At 32.5% G+C, this 16,093-nt stretch overlaps 2 protein-coding genes across 3 annotated transcripts; one reads left to right on the plus strand and one right to left on the minus strand.

Annotated features, from left to right (window-relative positions):
• Window positions 1–111: 111 nt before the first annotated feature.
• On the minus strand, window positions 112–10,585 carry LOC111000395 (transient receptor potential channel pyrexia). 2 transcript variants are annotated; one of them, XM_022269806.2, is made up of 11 exons: window positions 10,477–10,585; window positions 8,975–9,056; window positions 8,542–8,730; window positions 7,662–7,879; window positions 4,000–4,181; window positions 3,719–3,900; window positions 3,305–3,533; window positions 2,912–3,070; window positions 1,723–2,838; window positions 1,400–1,654; window positions 112–980 (listed from the first exon to the last, which is right to left on the minus strand). In XM_022269806.2, exons 1-11 carry the CDS (start codon window positions 10,484–10,486, stop codon window positions 117–119), a joined length of 3,486 nt encoding a protein of 1,161 aa, XP_022125498.2. In that variant the 5' UTR covers window positions 10,487–10,585; the 3' UTR covers window positions 112–116. The 2 variants fall into 2 exon arrangements, with proteins under 2 accessions (XP_022125498.2, XP_045484410.1); XM_045628454.1 differs by lacking the exon at window positions 10,477–10,585 and adding an exon at window positions 9,481–9,560.
• LOC111000389 (dynein light chain roadblock-type 2-like) lies at window positions 4,627–6,433 on the plus strand. Its single transcript, XM_022269795.2, has 3 exons — window positions 4,627–4,778; window positions 5,258–5,437; window positions 5,982–6,433. The coding sequence occupies exons 1-3, from the start codon at window positions 4,755–4,757 to the stop codon at window positions 6,087–6,089; spliced, it is 312 nt and encodes a 103-aa protein (XP_022125487.1). The 5' UTR covers window positions 4,627–4,754; the 3' UTR covers window positions 6,090–6,433.
• Window positions 10,586–16,093: the final 5,508 nt, after the last annotated feature.

Consider the following 16,093-nt stretch of genomic DNA (forward strand, 5'->3'; position numbering starts at 1 on the left):
ATTCCAAAGTTAATTAATAATGATAATATATTTAAAAAATACATTATATTTACATTCTTTAAATTCTTTACAAATTTATTACATTACATTACAAATTTAGATTATAAAATAACATATCATTCGCTTAATTTTTTGTCTAATCGAATTAAATATTGTTTGATACTTTCAATTTCTGTCGATATTTGGTTCATTTGTCTACGTAAATCGTTAACCGGAGTTTTAGTTTCCTCAACTAAATTTGTGACTTCATCCTTAACGCTATCCATACCATGATCCAACGCAGCTAAACGTTTCATTATCTCATCATATTTCATCTTTTGTACTAACGGTTTCTCTTCTTTTTCTATATGAGACGTTTGTTCATAATTATTTTCTAAATTGGTAACAGCCGTGTGCATTTCATCAATTTTCTTCTTGAATTCTTCCATATTTATTTCGTTGTCTTTTTGTTTCATTTTTTCTTGAGCGATTGTGAAAATTGCTTCTCTGAGATTTGTTGGTAGAGCCTTATAATACTTCCATTTTGGTTTTCCCGGTGCAAGTATTATCATGTTAACTACCCGCCTTTTATTTTTGATGCCTTCTATAATTCTTTTCGGTAAAATGAAGATAAAAAATCTATTATAAACCAAATTATCTAGAGTAGACAAAAACTGCACCTGTTTACACAATCTATCAATATTTCCCAATATTGCTAAATCATTAATATCGTTGACTGCGACACCTACCATTAAATTCATTATTACAATAGCTGCCAGTATTAGGAATATTAGAAAAATAAAACGGACAACAATTAAAGAAGTAGCAAGTTCTCTTGAGTTTTCTTGATCGAAAAGTGATTGATAGTCGAATTCTGATGTCATCATTACCACGGTTTTAACAAACGCAGCCCATGGACTCTCAAACGGAATTTGGGTATGAAACTGTATCATGAAGCTTAACGAAAATCCAACGATGATAAAGACAAATGTTAATAAGATCTGAAAAAAGAAAATATATAAATTGTAGATATCTATTACAATAATTTCCTGTTTAGAAGTGGCTTGAGCTAACACTAAAAAGAAAAACTAACCTATACCTAAGTCTCTACCTTGAGAGTGTGCTTTTGAAAAATACTAGAACCGTAAAGGAAGAATCGTAAGGAGCCATGCCTTCGACCCAAAAATCCACTTGCCTACTAAGATAAATAAATTGCCATTAACCAGATACAGAAATCTGAGGTAAAGACTGGACCCTGAAGGTTAGGTTGTAGCGCTACTCGCTTTTTCTGGTAGGGTTTTCTTAGTGGACGTTTAGAGGAAATCTCATATTGTATCGCATGTTATTAATTTGTTGCGCATTTTATGGATATCTTTCATAGCTTTGATACCGTTTTTTAATAAATAAATAACAAACTCACTTTGATAACGTTGAGAGCTACTTTTCCAAACATTAGAACATAGTAGCCCCAACTAGGAAATCGAGATAATAAAAACATAAGTTCTATCCAGGAAAAAAGTAGTGCTAAAGTAGCTATATGTCTAGGCCAGTCCGCAGTCTCAGCTAAGTTTATAGATATTGGCAGGATGACGGCAAGACAAATCGATCCGAATTTTATCCATGTTTCCATTTCACTAAAATATCTTTTGCTCCTTATATTCATATATAATATTTCCTGAAATCAAAATTGTTTTTGAATACATTAAAAAGCTTCAGATTGAAAAAAAAATATTATATATTTACCTGCAGTATTATTAAAACCACGGATACATATACAACATTTGCCCAAATAGTAGGTGATAGAAATGCAGGTGGGCTGCTAGCGGTATCTTTATAAAAGAACACAGACATCGTAAAAATAGTTAACGAAGAAACTAACATGGAGTATAAAATAACGATAACATAAAAAAATGGTAGCAAAGCTTTCCACTTCAAATGCAAGAAGCTCTTGACTAACGGATGTACAAGTAATTTCCTTTGGCCATATCTATTGCCAGTTTTCAGAAGAGCTTCAATTACTTTCATTTGCTCCGTTTCACAAACTGAAGGAATAAGTATTCTATAATCAATGTTGATCTCACAGTTTGAGTCGTGGAAGTTGGGACAGTTCGCATTTATATAGGAATCGAAAACCTCGGACATGAATTCTGTTGGCATAGACAATGTGTTTAAAATCATGTCCATAGCGGTCTGTCTATATTTTCGGGGACCATCAGTGTAACCTGATAAATCTGCGCCTTTTTGAAGCAATAATGTTATAATATCTCTACAGCCATGATGGCTGGCGGTGTGTAGAGGAAACCAGCCTTTGCTGTTCACTTCGTGTATTGTGGTTTTGTCAAATTTTACTATGAATTTAGCTACATCGATAAAATTCTTCATAGCAGCAAGATGTAAAGGCGTTGAACAGAAATATGGACTATCCGTTGTTCTTAATCGCACATCAGCATTTTTCGAAAGTAAAAGCTCGACGCATTCAACACTATTGCTCATTACGGCAAAATGTATTGGGCCAAAGCCTCTCCAATCTCTAGCAGATAGCGAGTCTATCATTGAAATAGCTTCCCCCTCGTTGTGCTCTAATAGAATCTTTAATATTTCTGAATGACCATACTCCGCAGCTTTATGTAGCACGCTCACTTCTCCCGATAACTTAATTTTAATAGACGCCCCTTCTTCCAATAAGGCGCAAACACAGTCTGTATTGCCATTGACAATTGCTTTAAATAATGCTGTTTCACCGTCTTCATTCTGGCAGTCAATTATGCCCTTTTGTCGAGCTACGCTTAATATTTCCAATAGCACATCTAGGTTTCCGATGTCAGCTGCTGAATGAACCGGAGTTTGACCATCATATGCCTAAAAATTTAATATCATTTTAGTTACACGCTACAAAGATTACGGATCTATATTAATACATTGTTACTCTTACTTTAAGTGTAACATCGGCTCCGGCTTCTAAAGCTATGCATACGCCGGGCACCCAGGCTTCTTCGACAGCCTCTTGAAGTACTGTATAGCCATCCTTATCCTTTACATCTACCACTGCTGATAGTGGATCTGCATTTAAATACTCATAGTTGGCCAACACCTGAAATGTTACATTGTACCTTACAAACTGTGCTGTATGATTTTATTAGCTGGAAGGTCTGTTCGATCATTTAATATAAGAAATAATATTAATCTATGAAAGTATTTTTACTTTTATACAAATATACAGATCGGAGTTAGTTTTTATCGCTCCTGATTAATGAATCTAGCTCTGACTCAACATAATAGACTGCCTCGCTGATAGTAGGCTGTCAGCAGAGTAAACTATGGTTACCTGCAAAGGTTCTTGTAGCCTCTTTTTAACGCATAGGTGCATCGGCGTTTGTCCTTCCGAATTTAAGCAGCTCACACTTGCACCAATGTCCAAAAGTTCAGTAATTGCATCAATATTTTCAAGTTCCACGGCTGTGTGTAGCGGAGTTGCGATGTTATCGAGTTCTTTTGATTTCATGGTGTTATATGTTCCGCCAGCTTTGGTAAGCATCTTAATTATTTCTGCGAAACTGCAACAAATAAATAAATTTTTGCATTAGAAAAAGTATGTGCTTTATGATTATGTAAGCTCGCAGTGAATTTAGTTTTGTAATTGTGGTAAACATAAATTACTAAATCGATTCAGGTCAGTAATAGCGCCTACCTCATATGTATGCCTATACCAGTCTAACCAGACACAAGGTTATATACTAACTTTTCAGGTTTGATATCAACGTCAAGATAATATGCTGACGCAATCACGTCAAGTGGCGTACGACCCTGTGCATCCACAATGTTTGGATTTGCTCCTGCAGCCAACAGAAGCCTGGTGGAGTGACCTCTAACGCAAGACACCGCCACGTGTAATGGTGTCCAGCCTGTTTGAAGAAGTGGCAGCTGCAAAATTAAATTAAAGGGTTAGATGTTTATTCTGACACACGAACCTTTACTCCACTTCTACTGCTACGCACAGTATAGTATAGTAAAGATACCCACCGTTCCCTTGATCTGAAGACAACTATGGTCAATATTGTCCTTCCAGCTACTAGGAAGCGTCCGGTTCACATCTGAGTCATCGCAGCGTACATTTACCATTGATTGAGACTCTGGACACAACTTTTTTACATCTTCTTCAACATCAGATGACATGTCCTCTGATTGGAGGCGATTTTGAATTTCTGAAATGATTCGAAGTTAAAAATAGGTAATTGAGGGTAACGAGTAGGGTCCTACTACTACTATAGGACATATTTTTATGTAAATTTAACATAGAAAGCTAAAAGCGAGGTTCTTCGTTCGAACCCAGGTAAAACAATAATTGTTTGAATGATTTCATTTCGGTTTAAAAGTTCTACATTTAGTTGACCAGATAGGGGTAGAAGAGGGTCTGCTATATCACATATTCGTACCCAAGCGACTTCAATAATATAATGATGTGTTGATCTCAACACAAAAATTGTTTTTTAAAATACTTGTACGTATATATTTAACGTTTGTATGTTATGCAGTTTTACTTAGTATACGGAAATATTTCAATAATTTACACTTGTCTAAAAATTACATTTTCAATGTTGTTTTACGCTGACCTTATTTAATTTCTGTTTATTATTCGCACAGGCCGAAAGGAAACTTGATTTGACATGAAAGAATAAACTAATTACAAATCTGACAAAATCAAATTATACTCGTCGAAAACTGTTTTGTAAGCGACTTTTGAAATTTTTTAAGCCCCAAAGGTATTTTAATGCATCATGGAGATTGCTCAGAATTTTATGGTGAGTGCTGAAAATCCCAAAAAACGATGAACTAGGCATCATAAACATTTTATTAGGTATCTTCATTTCCCGTTAAGACACTTAAAAGCAATCTAAATTATATTTTTATGGGTCTCATAAAATATGATGGGCATTTCATATTGGGCAATTTAAAGACCTTTTCATATAAAAATTAAGTTCTCATTCTCTTCAACTAAAATTATTTTCTTACGTATTTATATAAAGTCCCTCCGATATTCCATGTTATTTTAAATAATAATAATCAAGCTTTGGAGTGTGCTTTGATTTAATTGTAATATATTGGCTAAATATTTCGTTTAAGATATGTCCAATCTAATGTGCGAATTTAGGGCTAAGTTACTAATATCTTATTGGGCCAAAGGTGTTATCATTATATTAATATAATGAGTGAATTGCGTCATAGTTTGGCCTTTCACAGTGTTTTTTGCCATAATATTATAAAAATGCAATTTTTACAGGGTCCTTTAGCGACGGACACAATGACCAGAATAAACGAGAATGGCAATGTCGTGGGGACGATTATCGTGAACTGTGAAGGGTTTCCGGAGACCACTACTCTGGACAGTTTGACAGCGGCCACCTATTCCACTCATATGAGAAATTTATCGCATCACGCAACGAATGCTCTTAAAGAAATTGTAAGTAATATAATACTTTACGATATCTATAGATTTGTAAAGGAACAAAATATATCTTCTATTTATTTCTTTGAGATTTTTTTACTTATAGATTAATTGGACTTTTTTGCGCTAAAACGGTGTCAGTTAGAGAAGGATGAAAAGATTTTAGCTTAGACACACCAACCGGAGATTATAGGTGCTTCCGGCGTAATGGCCCAAGGATATATAGATTTTTTTAACCACTGTGGCGTGCGGAATATAGAACCTCACACCGTACCACCGAATTTTCTTATTTATACCATTATTAAAGGATCCAGTGCTTGGATTAAAACAGTTAGTCACACTTGGAGCCAGTCTTAGTCTGATCGATTTTTGATTAGTTTTAATATAATACTGACTCGCGACGAACGAATCAGCCTGGCCGCATCCTGGTTATAGCTTCCGTATACCAAGACCCACAGACTTCTTCAAAACTTAACAATAGATTTTGTTATTTTTTTTTATTAATATTTTTAGATTGGATCGCGTTTTTGAACTTCTTTGTGATTTGTGCAATTTACAGGACGTGACGGATGAGTTGATGGTTTTGCGTCTGGTCTCCAAGAAGACGGAAGCAGTCGTCGCACCAGATCATGAATTTCATTTAATTGTGGTTATGAGGAAGACATGATATTATTTTATTTTAAAGAAATATAAATATGCCATACATTTGAATTTGTAAAGTCATACTGTTCTCTGTCTGCAGTTCAACTTATATTGGCATTGATTGTTTAAAATTTTGTTAATGTAAAAAACGTAGTGTGAAATATAATAAATAATACGGAATATTTGGATCTTGTTGAAATAATTATACCCAGTGTGTCGACACTCCGACACACTGGGTATAAATCTCGTCGACAGAATTTTATAAGTTATAGTAATCAGTACAGATCCTATTATCACTAACAAGACCGTGTGAGCGTTATCGAGAGATAATAATATCTTTTAATGATGTAGGCAATCTAGTTAAATATTATGTACTTAATTAAAGTGCCAATAATAAAAAAAGAAAAGATTTATTTATATAAATGAAATCTGAACAAAGACTAATATTTATTAGTCTTTGTTATATTTATTTTGTTAGTTTATAGCCTATTGCTGTTATTATTTAGATATTGGTCAATCGCTGACATGGCCAACGCCGTCCCAAATTTTAGTAGCTAAAGGTCACACAAGTTTCCCACAAAAATAATATTGTATAAGTGTGAATATGTGACAGAAGTATACAGTTAAAAAGAGATAAAGTAGTAGTGTAAATTATATACAACACATCTGATTAGAATATTGTTCTGTCTTAATCCCTCCCTCCTTCTTCTCTAAGTGGCAAAGATTTCTTAAGGCCATGGGTGGTGATCCCGTTCGATAGCTTTGATAGAATCCTACTGTATACTAATGTAGTATGTAAATAAAAATAAAAAAATAAAAATAAAAAGTTTATTTATTTGACCCAAAAACTACTCCTGACGTTTATTACATATAAATTGAAATATACATTTCACAGTCCACTGGCTGGCAAGCTGTACAGCCTTCGTAATATCAATCATAAACAGTTTTCTTTATTTGATTTCAAGCGAAACGTGCATTCATATATTTTAATATATTTTCGAAAACTCATTACTGTCGCCCATAGTATTTTGTTTAAATCTATCGCACAATTTCCTCTAGCAAAACTGGCCGGCTTAATATGAAAAGTTTTGAAAGCAATGGAAACTGGTTTTTGTTCTGTTGAGTAAAGTATTTGTGTGCGGAAGTTTGCTACCATTTATTATTAAACTTATTTTATTTTAAAGCTTAGTGACTTGATGATATTGTTATGTAAATCTTGGATTGAAACGACTTGTCTAGTGATTTAAAGTTTCTTGTTCCAAGATGCAGAAAGTCTTGATGATATAAGTTTAAATATACAATTTTATTGTCTTCAGAGTAAAATATATTATTTATCTAAATACTGAAAAGACCAGATAGCTGGCCGCATTTCTAGCTCCGCGCCCATGTTATGCTTTATTATACAAAATCTCCTATTAAAGAAACGCATTTCCTAAGGGTTACCAAGCCTAGCCTAGCGAAAGTAAAATCCAATATTTGGATTTGGATGGAAAACAACATAGGAATCGTGTTTTCACACATTGTTACAGAATCTAGGTAATTTAACTTTTAACTGTAGAAATTTGTAGCCCATTGAAATAAATATATAAAAACTTACCTTCGGAAAACCCCAACAAAATAGCAACTTGACGAGCATTTCCAGCATAAGCTGCAAGATGTAATGGAGTTCTTCCAAGAACGTCCAGCCTATGCTTCTCGGCTCCATGTTTGGCGAGAATACCGAGTGAGTCTCCACCATTTATCGCAGCTATGTGACACGCCGATACCAGGTCGAGGCGGCATGTTGCGTTTGGGTTTGCACCTGATTTTAGTAACCTAAAATCAACGAAAAATTTTGCTGTGTACGGACAGTTTGATAACGGACCAGTGTTAAACACAATATTATTGGAACTGTATATTTCATGATATCGCAAGCTATCCGACACACAGATCTAGACAATTACAAAACTTATATCTAATTTATTATATTTTCGAAAACTGATTAATTTCGCCCGAAGTAATATGTTTGTTTGTAATGTCCATCACACAATTTTCTCTAGTGCCAATTTGTATAATTAGATAACTACGTCACACGAAGATACAATTACTTAAGAGAAATAGGCCTAATATGGGCTGGCTTTATGTATTTATCAAAACTCAAACTTAATTTTACTAATCAGCTCATATAGTATATTTTCGTTTAAATTTATTAAAATACGTTTTGTTAATATATTAAATATTATATTAATATACAATTACAAACTAAAAATATATCTAATAACTAACCTTAAAATTTAATTATTAAAAATATTATTAAAAGGAGTCCCTTTAGGCAAGGTTCCGAAGATACTAGCAGCGTTCCCCCTTTGAATAAATTTAATTTTTTTTCGTTTAAATCTATTTCACTAGCGTACAATGTCATATTTCCAGGCACATAAGTTTGGTTACAGATTCGTACATACAAGTTGTTTGACCTTGGCTAACACAATATACAATACCTTTCAACCTCATCCACATTGTGTGATTCTATAGCCTCTAGCAATTGAGTATTAAGTCTTCTAGTGCGGCGATCGCTTCGTCGCCATTTCTTAGGCCATGTACTAGCTGTGTCTGGCGTGGGAGATGAATCGGGGGTGGAAAGCACTGATGATGGAGCCAGGCTGAGTTGTGGGTAGGGTCTATGCTTTCTGAAACATAATTATATTCAAATAAGATTGCGTTTCGTCATATTTATATACGTATATTACAAACTTATCCCGCTAACTTTATTTCACCTAATATGCATTAATTTATGAAACTGGTGTTTCGATCAAGTTATCTACATGTTAGGGAAAAAATCAAGCCGGATTTGTTGGCATGCAAATAGCTAAATAATAGAAAAATGTTTTATTTAACTTTATGCTCACGCAAATAAGAACAAATAATATCTACCTTTCATTGCTTGTTGCCTGTTCAGACCTGCCGTTGAGCAATGGCGAGGTTTCACTTTCCTCGGGTATACCTCGTTCTATGTCTGAAAGATACAATTACATATATATTATAATTTTTAATTTATTGAAAATTTTGTAATTAAGTCAATACCAGCTGTGCTCACCAACTCACGACAAGACAAGACACTCTGGGTTAAATTAACAGTGATATTATTATTGTTAGAACTTGTAAGTACTATACCTACTAAGGTACAGGAATGAAACTACTAGCTTTTACGTTGCAAATAAATATTTACGTGATTGTCGCATACCCCATTACAACGTGACGAGTAATGGAAGTGAAGCACAAGCCATGGATGTGTTAGCAAGGCAACTTGTTAAAATATTCACTTTATCGTAGCCTAAATAGGTAAATATATACTTAATAAATAATGAAACTATAATTATACTAAAAGCTTTGATTTTAATTTTAGTTTTATTATAAGTGAATTTTTACGTCATACTTGCCCATGGGGAATTTCAATGTTAACAATGTAATGTTTACACTCAAATAAACGCGGTAAAATGTGTGCGATGGTCAATGCGTTGCTACGAAAACTGATGATAATTTACGTGCGCCCGAGTCAATTAAATTATACTTATTGTAATAAGTAGGTTTTGTACATAGGTAATGAAAAGATCTTGTTTTTATCATGTTTTACTATTTTAGAATAAGTTTTGATTTACTGATTATGTTTGTTAGTTTTGAGAAATAGACACTATTGGAAGATTCCAATTAAAATATAAATGTTTAAGATATTATTTAGTATGCAAGTAGTATAAGTTACTTAGACTGTTAAAAATGATTTATGCAACAGGCATAGAATTATGTCTGATTTATTGTAGGAATTAATGTCAAAATAGCATTTAGATTTTACTGCCATTAGTTATTACTGGTATAAGTTCTATTATTTATATGTACTATAGTTTTAAGTTTATAAATAAGTATGAATTTGTTTAGTTATTTAGTTGTTCAGTTTATCACCACAATTAAGTGACTAATGTTCTAAATGCTTAGCAAATAGTTCAACGTAATTACATTGTGCATCGCAAAGCATTTTAGTTTAATCTTCTGGGCGTGGCCCTTAATGGATTGCTAAGACTATTTCAAACAAATTAAAGAATAGCTACAATTAAAATCTCAATCTTTGTCATACATGTAAAAAGTACACAAAGAATTAGGGAAATTGGTCAATTGATTAGTTTTTGTATTTTTAAATATATGCAGTTTTATTCGTGAAGGATTAAATAAACTTTTTGTAGTGGCTATCTCTTGTCCAGGATGAAACTTAAGCGGTCTAGAAGTCTAAAGTTCGTTTGTAATGAATAGTCGTATTTCTAGAATTAATAAGGCAGATAACAAAATGATACGTTTCTAGAATGTTTGGTATTAAAAGGTAATTTTAATTTTAAACACTTATTCCAGCCGTCAATTTACAAGTATAGGTAGAAACTTTGACTGACCTCGATCCATAGTCACAAAATAAACAAAACTCCACGCATTTGGCAGTTTTACACAAATGTGATAACTATGTCACAGTACTAAAATCTACTGCATCAACTACAATCAAATAACATTGACAGTATATCGAAAATTTGTAGACAAATATAGATATAGACAGCTTTAGTTGTGATCAAGGCCTTGTTTATATTTAATATAGTTTTAATAGTTTGTAAATTAGAGATATAGTGAAACGTGAGTTTAAAGGTCGGTTGTGCATGAACAGATATTCTTTTTACATTTGACGCCAACACTTGCTTAAACGGAAAGGTAAACATCGTAATAAAATTCGAGTTAAATTTTACATATGTATATAAATATATACCAATGTAGTGAATGTTGTGATGATTACCTTCATCACATTTTAATCATTCTCTACTTCACGTTATTTACAAATACTATTAATTAGGTCTTTCTTCGAGTCTACAAACTACTACATCTATATCCTTGGAGTTATCTTGAGATAAGCTATATCTTTACCGACATTAACGTGCGTTAGTACGGTTCGGGTATGGTGTATATTTGTTGACCTTGTTCTGACATTTGTCCGATATCCATGTGCTAAAAGACAAAATAATGAATAATCGAAATCGAAGTTAGGCTTCTTTGCTCCACGCTCCAGTGGATCTGGGTTGATGGCTGTCGAATAAAACTCGTTTACAATTTCCTCAAATCTAATTAGAACGAGTGAAATATTATTACAATCATGATTTTAATTTTCACTGCTTATAAAAAATTCAGTCTTAATAACATAAACCATTGTAACTTGATTAGGAGTAGGTGGAATAATTTCACTAATTACTTGGTGATGCGAAAGTAATTTGGAGGTATGAGAAAATTGTGAGTGAAATTTGTAATAATTGTGAATTGAATCTTGAGCTCTTTTTAATATGTAAAATGGGTGTAGGTATATTTATTATTTTCACTACGGCCTTTCAAAGTAGTGTAAATATTACAAACAAACAAATCATTTTTAACTCGTTTTTTTAGACAATACAAATTTCAAATTTTTTAATTTTAAAATTGTATTAAACATTAATTTAGATGCCATACCAATGCTAATAGAAAGCCAATTGCTGTATCCATAGCATATTAGGATATTAAAAAAAATATTAGAGTATACATTTGGCCCACACAGAAAACGATTTTAAAATATGAAGCAGGCTTCTCTAGCGTTTAGAATGCCTTCATATTCTTGAGAAATTTTAAAAAGCCTTCAAACATTAAGTTTCAATAAAAGATGTGGCAGTGTGGCTCTGCACAAATTTTGATCCTAAATGTATGAAGCACAGTGTTGCTGAATATTGTATGTCGCTTTGTGATGTACATTTTAAAGTGGTTTGCGGTAAGTTTTTGGTATTGAACCTATATAAACCAAACTGCCTACAGGCTATCATTATGTATGTTAGGCTAAACAGAAAATGGGAATTCTGAATCGCTGAATTGAAGTCATGGTTGAATAAAGATCAGAAAGAAATATATCTTATGGAGACGGGTACAGCTAACATTTTTTCATTAATGGGTTGATTATTTTTTCTATATGTTATTATGTTAAAATTTAAATGTATGGAATTGATATGGCTAGGATCTAGCTTTTCTATTGGTCTGTATTGTACATCTATCTTTTTAATGGCGTTTTGAAAGCAAAAACAAATTAATAAAATAATCCACACTTTAATGTTTTAAATAAAATAAACAAAAATTCCGAAGAATACGTACGAAATTAATAATGACGGCAAATAATATACTGAAGTTTTAATTAACGAAACACATGGCAATATAGAAAAAATTGCACAATTGCCTGTACGGCAATGTGCCCACAAAAGACACAAGACAGAGAGACAAATGAAATGAGACAAATGAAAATGTATGTAATGTAATATCCTATTAAATTTCGGAGTTTCTATATACAACTTATTGTTACTCTCAATAACTCAAACCTTTTTTTTTAAATTTATTGTACTTTATAATATGAGACAAAAGGCTTCAAATGTATTTTTGCAACAAAAATGCGCACAGATAATGGCGCACTTGTCAAATGCACTTCCTTGAAAACTGCGCAACGAACTTTGAAAATCGCTTTCCGTTGTAACGAAAGCGCGGAATAAATAATAATACCTTGGTTACTAGTATGTTGGTTAAAATAGTATACATTTTGTAATTAAACCATTTTGTAGATAGATTTATGAATAAAGATTGGCAATGAAGTCTACATCATTTACAAAGTTCATCAAGATTTTCTGTTCATTGACATCTCCGCCCATGGACACTCACTCGGCACTCTCAGTGTGGCGCAAATGGCCTTGAAGTATTATTAACACACGATGTCAAGCTCACATTTCAATTGGCACAATCTTGAATAGTTTGCCTTAAATGTGGTTTTGTTACTCAATAAAAGCAAGTCAATAATTTGCTAGATCTAGTTAATGTACCGTTTGAATTAATATGTTTATTTTAGATAATTTGTTATTATACGAAAAGACTTATGAAAGTCATACTCTAAGTAAAGATGCGGGCAAAATTTAGTTAATAATACAAAGCGTAGATAGCCATTATCCGACTATTAAGTGACCCCGATTGAATAATTCGTCAAAAGCCTTCACAATGCAGTGGTTTAGACAGTGCTTTTGTTATCTAAGGATGTGTTTACTGAAGCGTGAATTATTTCTTGTTTAGATGGGTACTTATTGCTGAGCCCTAAAGTGCCTACTTCTTACTGACTACGTGTTATGTTAAAAACAAAAGATAAATTAAATAAAATCTATAACGAAGAATAAAAGTTATTACTAAAAGCGAGCGCAAGGAGGTCTTTTGTTAACAGTTAATCCTTACATACCATGTACACTCATTCTACACTATGCTCAAAACTAAACTATAGAATAAATCTAGATACGAAAATTAATGCCCAAGTAAGTTTCTTTACGTTTCTCGTCTTGTAGTATAGAAGCACCTGAAAACTAAGATTTGTGTCACGTGAAACGTGGACGTGTTATTTGAATCAACTTCTCAAAACAAACCGCTGAAATTTCAAGTGTATTTTTTTTTCTATGTATTAATTTTGTTAGCATTCAATACTTCATTGTCTCTTGCGGAACGTGATTTTCTAAGAATACCGGTCAATACCAAGTGCCCAGATTTGACACTGATCACTAAAATTGTGGTTGATCTAAAATATTTTGTGTAAAAGAATGTTTCTTATTACTTGTTAACAAGATATATATCATGTGTAGCAATCATTCTTACAGAACAAGTTCATTGAAAATTAGTTATACTACTATATGTAAGTGACTAATAATTTTGTTTACAAAACATATATGTATTGATCAAAAAAAATACAACTTTTATTATAGTTAAACTATAATGGCTAGGAATGAATTTGATCCTTCATTGAACAGAGAAGGTTCATGAGTACGGTTTATTGAATTCCATACAACACGGTAAAGGTATTGAAATTCCGACATGAAATGGGAACATTATGAACTAGGACTATAGTCACGCACCTTATCCTTTCTAGGTTTTATTTTAAGATAGATTCACACGACCCTTTTGTAAGTATATTATATATAACTACTATTCGACTAAACGCCTAATGGCAAACTACTTAAGCAGTTTCTTAATGACACTGGAAGAAACTAGCGTTTAAGATACAGGCTAGGCCTAGTTTAAACGCTAGTGCTCATAGAAGTATATTATGTATGTTAACCACACTGAATATTGTATATAAAATGTAATGTTTGTTTTGAGTCAAATAAAGTACGTTTTTATTTATTAATAAGAAATTTCGTACCCCCAAAGCAAAAGACATAACAGACAATAAGACAAACAATCTGTTTAGCTGACGTAAGTAATCCCATCATATTTTGTATTAAGGTATCATTTAATGTGATGTATTGGCAATTACCAGAAGAATCAAGAACAATAATCCTGTCTCTGAAAGTATTTTCATGGGTTTTCCTTATTGATAAAAAGCTTATTTCTTTGTGAATAAAACGTAATGTAATAAAAATTGTTATACATGGCGTACACATAGGAAAGAGACGTTCTGGTAAGGTATGGTGTAGATACGACGGTGCATCAGCCAGATTATTATATCTAAGTACTTGACTAATTACGAGTATTTCTCTATAAGAAAGTATATAGACTGGCCAATCTTTCAAAAACAAAAAATTAAATATTTCGCTAGGAATCAAACCTAGCGATTTGGTTTTAATATTTAAAATAAAAGAACAATGCAGCGAGAGCGAAGGGGGGTCAGAATCAATACTTCATAATTTTTTATTCGAGAAACAGACTAACCGAATCACAAATCAAACATGTCTTTTGGAGTTTTTAGATGAAACATCTTGTTGTAATAACATACGATAAAATTGTTTAAAATATTTACCTATATTATTTTCGGTAGCGTAATCATTAGATTATGTGTTACCTGTACGTTCAGACTCTCTCTCGACAGTAATGTAAAGAAAATTATTCTGCATTCACCAATTAGACAGGTTTATTTCTAATAATTATGTTATATGCAATATGTAAGAAAACAACATAATAAAAATACAGTTACAAGTACATTGTCACCTCATTAGTAGCAATGTAATGAGACAAGAAGTTCACCCGTTACCGATAAGGCGGTCGGATACACTTCCGGTGTAAGGCGGGCGGATGGTCTTATCTAACCCGCGCGAGCATCCGACAAATATTGTATCTTATTTTCTAAAATTCAAGCTGGAATGAATTAGTATTAGAACTTATTAGTAAAATCGTACATCATATACTCATCGCCAATGAAATGCGAAGTTCGGCGACAAATTATATTTAGTTACGACGAAAGAAAATGTCATTAGAAGATTGCTGTCCATTCTTCTCATAGATTCGAGTGATAACACTTAAATCAATTGTGGCTTGTGATTTTTGCTTTAAAACAATAAAGAAGCGACCAAATGAATCACGTAAACTTGCGATGCATAGTTTGTATTATATTTTTTTAGCTTTTCGATCGTTATAATTTAAGTCTTATTTCATTTTTATGTTATTGTGCTAACCTTGGAACTATACATTTTCAGCATACTACATACATACACATAATGCAGTTCTGTTGTTTTTATTCAACTAAATATGGTAAAATGGAAGAATTTTTAGAAAAATGACGAGACCATCGTCTTATTTGTCAAAAAATATGGAGACTAAGTTTACGTTACTGTGAAAGTGTGTACTGAAACTTTACAACTATTAAAATTGCCATTTAACTAAGTTAAATTTACCTGCTCATAATTGTCTTCGGTCCCATCTGGCATGAATTACAAGGGATCACTAGATATAATGGTATTTTGTAACAAAACTCGTCACGAAAACTACCACCTCTCGCCATTCCTATATGACACATTTATGAATTGCGTAATTTGATTGCAATTATGAATCGTTTAATTATATAGGTGTTCTTGTGAGGGAGTTGGGACCATATTTATAACGGTAAAAAGAGAATAACAGAATGGAAATTTAATTTATATTCGCCCTAATCTAGTTATAAGATTTCCTAACTATTTAAATCTTATTATCATTAATCTTTTAATTTTGAAACCAGATGAC

The sequence above is a fragment of the Pieris rapae genome, chromosome 5 (assembly GCF_905147795.1).
Source record: "Pieris rapae chromosome 5, ilPieRapa1.1, whole genome shotgun sequence".
NCBI lineage: Eukaryota > Metazoa > Arthropoda > Insecta > Lepidoptera > Pieridae > Pieris > Pieris rapae.

Bases quoted from the DNA above. Each gene is read 5' to 3' on its own strand.
- LOC111000395 (XM_022269806.2), bottom strand. The intron at 3,071-3,304 runs GTAACCATAGTT...GTAACATTTCAG, and splicing joins GGCTACAAGAACCTTTGCAG to GTGTTGGCCAACTATGAGTA. The intron at 1,655-1,722 runs GTAAATATATAA...TTTTGATTTCAG, and splicing joins TGGTTTTAATAATACTGCAG to GAAATATTATATATGAATAT.
- LOC111000389 (XM_022269795.2), top strand. From the start codon at position 4,755: ATGGAGATTGCTCAGAATTTTATG. The intron at 4,779-5,257 runs GTGAGTGCTGAA...CAATTTTTACAG, and splicing joins AGATTGCTCAGAATTTTATG to GGTCCTTTAGCGACGGACAC. The intron at 5,438-5,981 runs GTAAGTAATATA...TGCAATTTACAG, and splicing joins CGAATGCTCTTAAAGAAATT to GACGTGACGGATGAGTTGAT.